General features: G+C 43.3%; 1 protein-coding gene across 4 annotated transcripts; it reads left to right on the top strand.

Moving 5' to 3' along the window:
- Positions 1-2,436: 2,436 nt before the first annotated feature.
- On the top strand, positions 2,437-8,666 carry nat8 (N-acetyltransferase 8). Of its 4 annotated transcripts, none has more exons than XM_088924748.1 (3): positions 2,437-2,658; positions 5,111-5,169; positions 7,462-8,666. In XM_088924748.1, the coding sequence occupies exon 3, from the start codon at positions 7,471-7,473 to the stop codon at positions 8,131-8,133; it is 663 nt and encodes a 220-aa protein (XP_088780874.1). In that variant the 5' UTR covers positions 2,437-2,658; positions 5,111-5,169; positions 7,462-7,470; the 3' UTR covers positions 8,134-8,666. The 4 variants fall into 4 exon arrangements, with proteins under 4 accessions (XP_088780874.1, XP_088780902.1, XP_088780885.1 ...); XM_088924768.1 differs by having other exon boundaries at positions 2,496-2,619; XM_088924776.1 differs by lacking the exon at positions 5,111-5,169 and having other exon boundaries at positions 2,443-2,619.
- Positions 8,667-9,085: the final 419 nt, after the last annotated feature.

Here is a 9,085-nt window from a genome sequence, read left to right as displayed (position 1 = left end):
AGTCGTATTGTGTCTGTCATGTGTCATGTGCCTACTTTAGAGAGAAAATGGTTAATGCAACTGTTTGTTCAGCTGACACTAACTCAGAGAGACTCTCAAGAGTTACAGTTACATCCACCCAACCTCAGCTTATTTCTGCTCAAGATCACAGCGACCCGGGGCTTGTTCAGGAAACATAGTCAGGACTGCACCCTGAACAGAGACTCCTGCCTGTAGCTGTTAAAAATAAAATCTTTAAAATCATATCTTTAATAGGTTTCTGTCATTCTTTGTAATATTGTACTTCGTGGAAGATCCATACTGTGAAAGACCCTTATTCTACCAGGGCGGTCCCAGTGTTTGCATGTATAAAATCTCATGATGGCAACGAGACGTTAAATTAAGTGCTGGAGGCTGTAGGTTTCAGCCTTTCAAGGCTATAAAAGACCAAAGATAAAATCAGCCTGCACAAAATATCCAACCTCTCTGACACTGTGCATACCCTATTTTATACCAAGTGCTTAATTGCACACATCCTGAAATATGAATTCCTAAAACCTGTATCGATTAAGTAATCTTGTTTAATCCCTACTCTTTTTTAATATTTAATATCACTCTGCAACTCACAACTGGCAACCCACTGAAGCTAAGCAGGTGTGATCCTGGTCAGCACCTGGATGGGAGACCTGGGAAAAACTAAGTTTGCTGCTGGAAGAGGTGTTAGTGGGGCCAGCAGGGGGTGCTCATCCTGCGGTCCATGTGGGTCCTAATGCCCCAGTATAGTGACGGGGACACTATACTGTAAACAGGCGCCGTCCTTCAGATGAGACGTAAAACCAAGGTCCTGACTCTCTGTGGTCATTAAAAATCCCAGGGTGTTTCTCGAAAAGAGTAGGGGTGTAACCCCAGTGTCCTGGCCGAATTTCCCATTGGCCCTTACCAATCATGGCCTCCTAATAATCCCCATCTCTGAACTGGCTCCATCACTCTGTTCTCCTCCCCACTAATAGCTGATGTGTGGTGAGAGTTCTGGTGCACTACGGCTGCCGTCACATCATCCAGGTGGAGCTGCACACTGGTGGTGGTGGAGGGGATCCCCATTACCTGTAAAGCGCTTTGAGTGGAGTGTCCAGAAAAGCACTATATAAATGTTAGCAATTATTATCATTATTATTATTATTATTATTATTACTATGCCTATTTACAATAATTTAGAGGCCTATAGGAGCCTCTAGTGGCGGTGTTCTGTAATTACACCCTTTTGCTTCTCAGGCCTGCCACAAATACAGTACATACTGTATAGGATGAATCTAGCTGTAGCATCAGCAACATCATTGTTTGGACAAGGCAGCTGAGGAGGAGTTCAAGTGAGGAGAAAGATTCTGGAGACAGAGCACAAGTACCAGGGTCCTGAACAGGATGCAAGCCAGTGAATACTTATTCATGTAAGATTTAAATAGAGAAACCAGTCTTCAGTTCCATAATACCATAATTACTGTAATTACTGTGACCTCTGGAAAAAATGATCATGGATTTGGCTGTACTGCAACTGTGTCCACAAGCAATATTAGCAGAGACAAATTTACACAGCCAGACGATGCCCTGGCATATTCTACGCCACTGCTGTTGGGTGACATAGCAAAGAATCTGATGCCAGTTTCCTGAGAGGGGGGCTTTTACTTCACGTGTCTGATACTTGTCTACCAGATACCCATCAAGACATTCCTGTAACTCAACAAGCAGGCAGCGGCTCTGAACAAGTGAGAAATGTAAAGTAAAACTTAAAGCAGCTTTGTTTCTCTAGTGACTGCATCTTTTTTTGGACTTCTGTCCAATTTAAGACGAGACACTTAATTTAGGACGAGACACATGAAGTGTTTTTTGGAGATCTAGATGGTGCCCATCTTTTTATCTTGATTTTTCTGTCCCATGCAAGTTCAAGACGGAACAATATAGTCTCCGATGAAGCATAACTGAAAGGTATTTGTTAGAGTGAACATGTATGCCTAGGGGGAACTGGTCTGGGGGAAACAACTATATTTATGGTTTGTGAATCCTAGATTCACTCTCTGCTCAGAAATGAATTGTATTAATAGAGATTGCAACGAAAAAGAACGAGTAATACCCCTATGTCCATCATCCTTTCCGCCCGACTGCAAACGATGAAATAAAATGTTAAACTACTCGAGACATTTTATTTTTTCACATTTACAAAGGACTTCACTTTGGCTTCTCTGGCCTCCGGGAGGTAAACACACAGGTGGGGTTGGGCTCCAGAGCGGCTTTAAACTCTCCTGTCTGTCTCAAGTCGGGCTAAATAAACCCGTCAGCAGTGTATTCCCAGACGAAACGCGTGACGTGCGGCGGAGCAGCCGCTCCTCACGGCCGGGCCAGTCGGTCACATGACCCAACAAGCCCGTGTGCTCCAATAGGAGCGGGGAGGAAAACAGGAAGTAAGGAGGCGTTTCCGCAAATCTGAGCGCTGCCTGCTATGTATTTTGCCAATGCATTCATCAGGAGGAGGATGAGAGATTTTTTGCTTATCCTGTGACTTACTGGGGGAGGCCAATTGAGGGTGTTGGTTGGTGCCGCTTTGACTGTCGCAAACGCTACACAAGGGCGGACCAGCGCGGCGGCCGGGTGAGTGTGGTTGCAGGTCGCCCTGCAGGCTTGCCCCAGGTAAGGTCACAGCACCCAACGCCTGGCTCCTGCACCTCTGCTCAGCATCGCCTCTTATAGGGTCTAACCTGGCACACAGAGATACACGTCTAAGATATCGGCCACCGTTTCTGGGTAGGAGTTGTTAGGTCCGGCTTTCCTCCTTAAATGTAACAATCTGAACTCCGGACTCGGGGGTGCTAAAGGCACATTCCTGGATCGTGGGTGGACGCTGTGTTGTGAAATACCTTGTTCAGGGCTGACTGAATTGCTGAAATAAATCATACACACATTGTTGCATTTTAATTCACGAAAAGACTTCTGAAGTGAATTGTCCATGAATAACTCTATAGAGTGAATGGGTATTTAGAAAGAAAACATTTCGTCCTGTCGGTTTTGTTTCCAAAAGAGCTTGTCAAGGTCATAGGTCACAGGTTGCTCAATGACATGTTTACAGCCAGAATTTGTCCTTTAGAGCACTGTCCTGTGGTTTAGAAATGAGCAAACAATTCCAAAATTCCTTGTATTTACGTCACAGTTTTCAACCAAGAAGATCTCGCAGTTCTTACCATATAATTGCATCGGCACTTCACCTTCCACTGAGTGTGGATGTACAGCCCACCTGGGTGACGCACAGCAGCCCCACTGCACAGCCCATCTGGTGGAAACACGAGACCTTACTTCACCATTTCGGAAAGTGGGCCACATTTAACAAGCGCAGAGATGCTTTGGCCAGGACTCTGGTGTTAACACCTCCGCTCTTACAAACAGCGCTGGGAGATCTTTAATGACTCGGTAGTTAGGATGTGGGTTTAACTTCTTACCCGAAGGACAGCACTACCTACAGCTTCCAAATCTCCACAGTGAGGCACTGGCTTGGACATTCTGCCCCAGGTGGAAGATCGCCACCTACTGGTCCACCAGCACGCACGGCAGCAGCCTGGGTTTCCTTAGAGGCCTCCCGCCCCTGTACTGTCTGGGCCCAACTTTGCTTAGTTTCTGAAATTTGACCACAAGATGTTCACCCTGCTATTGTTAATAGTACGTTTACGATATCTTTGTGCACGTTCATGACTTTGTGGGAGGCTTACTGTTTAACATGCCTGTTACTCTGATAACGTGAGATTGTGAGTGAGGATTTCTTGTTGAGAGATTTGATTCATACTGATTTAACAGCCTGAGCTGTATTGTCCATTGTCACTCTCTTTTCATTTCTGCAGTTGAGAGAAATGAATGACTCCCTTTTCTAGACATATTTAACATTTGGAAACCTAATAATTTTGAATGGTAACAGTGATATTGACTGTAATGTGGCTATATTTGAAATTTTTGAGATTTACATTTCAGAATCTCAGCGGGTGGGAGTGAAGGGTATTTATTATGGTCATTTAATTGTACAGTACCTTTCTTCCTTATTGGGATGTGATTATAGTGTTCTGTTAAGAGTATAAGAAAGGTTACTAACGAGAGGAAGCCATTCAGCTCATATGGACTCTTTGATAGTGTGCAGTAGGGTCTCATCTAATCTTCCCTTGAAAGAAGCCAAAACTACAGCTTCAACCACCTGGCTGGGTGGCTTGTTCCCCAGTCCCGCAACCCTTCCTGGATAAAGAAGAGCTTCTTTTCCTGGGTTTAAATACACTTCTGCATAGTCTCTGTTTGTGTCCTCTTGCTGCTGTTTCCCTTGTAAAGAAGTTCATTGTAAAGAAGCCCACAGCATTGACTGTGTATCAGTTTGTTTTCTTACTATAAAAATGTTTTGCAGATGCATGCAAAGAGTATTTTCAATTGTAAATGTGTAATATGTCACAGTTCAGTGTAACGCACAAGAGTTTAGTGCAAAGTTACAGTTTAGTGGTTTATATAGCGCTGGAAACAGAAACGCAGGAAATGGAGAATACTACAGAAGCACTGAAGGGAAGCTTTTAAAGGCATAAGACACAGTGATATTCACTCCTGCTCCTTGCGGGCTGCAGTTCACCAGAGTTTATAGGCGACTTATAATCCTCAGTGAAGAAAGATCTGGGAACAGTAAACAATTGACTGAAATGAAATCATTAGGAGTCCAGGGTGGAATGAAAAGCAGAGCACATGATGCCCCCTTCAGAGGTGAATAGCACAGCTTGAGGGGTTTTTATGCTTTTGGAACTGGCCTATTGTGCATCGCTGCTGGGGGAATCCTGGTCTCGGCTGACGAGTGATGAGTCCTCTCGTAGATGTCTGTTAGGGGACTGTTAAGGGATACGTTTAAAAACTGAACAGAGTGGACTTGAATTCACTGTTTTCATTTGTTTCTTCATGTGTATTCAATTGCTTGTGAAGGAGCGATTTGGTCACTGATGCAGAGAGTGGTGAGTATAGGGGGTTGGTGATTGAAACTTGTTTAAGACATGGGGTTCTAGATTCTGTGCAAAGGAATTGATGAGCAGGACCAGCTTTTGTGTGTAACATGTCCTGTTTGCTGGTGTTGCAGGAGAAAACTCCAAGCAAGGTTTTAGCTGAGCAGCTGCCTAGAACAAAGCTGAAGCAAAGGTGTGTTTTTTTGGTGTTGTTTTGAAAGCAGTTCTGCACAGCTGGCTAAGGTTTGAAATGAGCCCATTTTTGTTGAATAAAAGAAATGCATACAAAATCTGGCATGTCCTCTTGTTTAATGTGTTTAAGACTAGGTGTTTTTTTCTGTCACTAGTTGTACGTTGTGAATCTTAAGCACTATTATTTTTGATAATACTGACTTTTCATCAGTACTGAAATTATTTTTCTGTATAGACTTCTCATATTAAATATTTAAAAGAATGTTACTTGTTTAACTGGATTTCTATGGAGAGTATGTATAGTGTGCCTGTCAGTTTCTTTTCACTCTTGTATAATCATTAAATAAAAACATTTTTCTTCACAGTACCTCAGATATTTCTGTTTAAAAATCATTCTATTCGGGGATGGACTTCAACATCTTGTTTCAAGCTGCATGAAATTGTTCTATATTCAGTGTCATCTAAACATGTTAATTCCGCAGGCGAAGATGTCCAAGTATTCATATGGTTTTTCTTTTATTCCACGAACATGATTTTTCTCCTTAAAAAGTCATGTAGGAGTAGAATTTCCATCTTTTAACCTCTAGATGTTTTTCTGACTCAGGTAGTAGACCTGTGACGATTCCTTTGCAGTACAAACACAAATGCAGACTGTGCCGGGTTGGAGGTCAAAGTGTTGGGTGCCATTGTATGATCATTGTGCACTCCCAATAAAATGTCGTAATTTCTTGCCACAAATATCAGAGTGGCTTCCTGAGCCATACAATATACCTTCAGGACTAGAAGGACTGTTTTCTAGCTGTCCTTGATGTTTCAGTTATGTATAACTAATTGTTACTTATGGGCAGGTGTATATAAAGGTGTGTTCTAATGAAGAAAAACGTGACTAAATAAAACTTTGTTACCTCATTTAAAACATGCATGGTATGATTATTGTTGGAGGCTAAGGAACACACCACACAAAGAGTGATAGGATTTATAGAATTTATTTATTCCTTCACTTAAGCAGATACCGTAAGTCATTTGAAAACAAATTCTCATTTACAAAAATGACCTGCGGACCCAGGTATACAGCTGGGCAAACAGACCTCCTGGGGTTTGAATCCATGACCTTCTGTTCAGGTGTCAAGAGCCCTGACTTCTACCACATAATGCTGCCTGTCTTCACATGGGGATAGATGGGCATTGAACTGAAGACACAAGGAAAACATCAAGTGCTAGTAGTTAAGAAAGAACAGGTTGTTTTACCTTGTTACCTCTTTGGCTGGATGCCATGGGCCTGGGATCCATTGTTTGTAAAGGGTTTCTTCAGTTGAAGGAGTGGTTGAATATAACTGCATGCAGTACCTGAATTAAACTAGATATAGAGGCTGTGTTTGACTTGAAATGTTGAAACGCAGGTAAATTTATTTATTTTTATCCCCAAACAATGTAGAACAGCAATTCTTTTTAATTCCACTCAGTTAACACTCCCTTTTTGTAAAAAAAAAAAAACTTTTATTGTGCCATATGAGATTCTGATTCAAAGGAAAAACATCATTACCAATATACTATTGAAAATAATTTTAGGTTTTAGTCTGAAGAATTACCAGACTGACTGGTGATTGGAGCTCTCAGGCACATGAAGTAGAAGTAGTTAAGCAGCTGGTTAGCACTGTGAGACACAATTTCTTATTCCAAAGAAGCGATGAATTTATACCAGTAGTTCTAAGAATAATTTATTTCAGAGGGCTTTGGAGAACTCAGTTCTCACCACAGCCACCCACTGCCCTGTCTGACTAGGCAAAAGCTTTGTAACTAAATTCTGTTTCTAATCATGTCCCAGGTATGGCCAGCCAATCACCAGTCATTCCGCAAAACAGTTTAAGCAAAAATATATTTAAGAAGAATATCAACTCTGAATGCCTTTGCTAAACAGAAAATTACAGTATATCTTCTCTCTGGTTTAAAAGTTTCAGTACGAGAGAGAGAACTTTGTCATTTAGCAACACAATCAGAAAGAAATTTCTCTGTTGCAGGTTTTTGCACATAAGCAATTAAAACAAAAGAGCAGTTATCTAGCTTGTTGGGTAGTAGTTAATCCAAGAATCACATCTAGCTTTTTCTTAAAAGAACCCAGAGTACGGGCTTTAATAACACGACTGGGTAGCATGTAGACTCCCGCTTACCCCAGTTATGAGAAATGCTTGGTATTAGAAGCACTCTGGTTATCTCATCCTGATGCAGGGATAGGTGCTCTTGTGTGTGTTTCCCAAGCCTCATGGGTGTGTTTGGATGATTTTGTGCATTCCAGGAAGGCGTCATGGCCAGCTTCCAGATCCGAAAGTACCGGGACGAGGACTATGAGACGGTGAAGGAGATCTTCACCCTGGGCATGAGCGAGCACGTGCCAGCCGCCTTCGTGCACCTGCTGAAGCAGCCCCTCCCCCAGATGGTGCTCATGTGCGTCTTCTGCGCCCTGCTGGCCAGCTCCAAGTCGCTCGTCTTCCCCGTCATGGCCGTCACGCTGCTGCTGGCGGGAGCCCGTCAGGGGCTGAACTGCATGTTCAGCAGCTACATTGAGCAGTGTCTGCGGGAAGACCTCCGCGACATTCGAAAGAGCTACATGGGAGGCCAGGACTCCTGCTTCTGGGTGGCGGAGAGCGACGGCAGTGTGGTGGCCACTGTGGCCTGCTGTCCCTCTGAGAGGGAGCGGGGGTGCTTAGAGCTGAAGAGGATGTCTGTGAAGAAGAGTCACCGGGGCCGGGGCATGGCCAAAGCCCTCGCCCAAACCGTGGCAGACTTCGCCAGGGCAAGGGGCTACGGAGCCGTGCTGCTGGGCACCTCCGTCGTCCAGTACGAGGCTCAGAAACTCTACGAGGGAATAGGTTACAAAAAGACCAGCGAAACCCTCGTGCCAAATCTTGTTGGTAAAGTGACCAACTTCACGATTTTCGAATACAGGCTGGACGTGTTGGAGAGCTAGGCGTAGGGAAAAAAAACCCAACTGGCTCGTTGTTCGTCTCCTCATTTCAGGACGCTCTGGAATACAGGTGACATCACACCTGCTCATTTGAATTGTGCTGAATCAGATTCAGACACGAGCTTCCATTCTGATGAGAATTATTGTACCCTTCGTTTAAGTCATAAGTAGTGTATGTGACTTATTAAGCCAGAACATGAATCCTGTGAAAGATACTCTAGTCATTCTTGAGTTTGCCTGCTAAATCATCAATCAATATAAATTGCTCAGTAGCAAGATGACAACTTGGCGCCTGTATTGGAAATGTGTAATAATAAACTTTACTGGGGGCTGTGTAGGGGCTGAAATCTCCATTACTTCCTAAGCGGATGTACTGTAAGCATCTGAGTGTTTTTAATACAGGGTCCAGACAGCAGGGCCAGTTAGGTGATTTATGAACAGATGTGAGACGAATACTTCAAAAGCTCTGCTATTTGCTTTTTGTATTAATGGAAGTATTTTTTTTTAAATAAACATTTAACCATGGTCTGTAAAAACGTATGATACATTTTCTCTTTATTCTTGATTTCTCTTGATGTTAAAGTATTCCTGCAGTGTTCCAATGTGTTCTGAAATAGCTCATGTAGGTAGATTTCTTTTCTTCTCTTTTCAGCATGGAATAAACCTTTACATGTTCTGAAGGAGCCCTGCACTGAGCTGAGCTCGGGGTGTCTGCGGGTCTCCATCTCCAGATTTTCTTAGATAGTGTTTAGAGCCTATCAGGGACACGGGCAGATAAATATATAGACTGTAGTTTGAACAAGGGCCTTCCTGAAAAATCAAGAAATCATACATGCGTACAGGGAGTGGTGCTTCTGGCAGTGCCATGGCTGGTGTTTGGCTCCCTAAGGGAGAACAGTCTACAGGAGCCATCGGGGAAAGGGCTGGGGTCATGTGGTCTCTGTTCCCTTAGTGG

This window comes from Atractosteus spatula, chromosome 1, assembly GCF_055471065.1.
Source record: "Atractosteus spatula isolate fAtrSpa1 chromosome 1, fAtrSpa1.hap1, whole genome shotgun sequence".
Lineage (NCBI taxonomy): Eukaryota > Metazoa > Chordata > Actinopteri > Semionotiformes > Lepisosteidae > Atractosteus > Atractosteus spatula.
The sequence above is the reverse complement of the archived record's forward strand: the minus strand, read 5'-3'. Positions and strand labels throughout refer to the sequence as shown.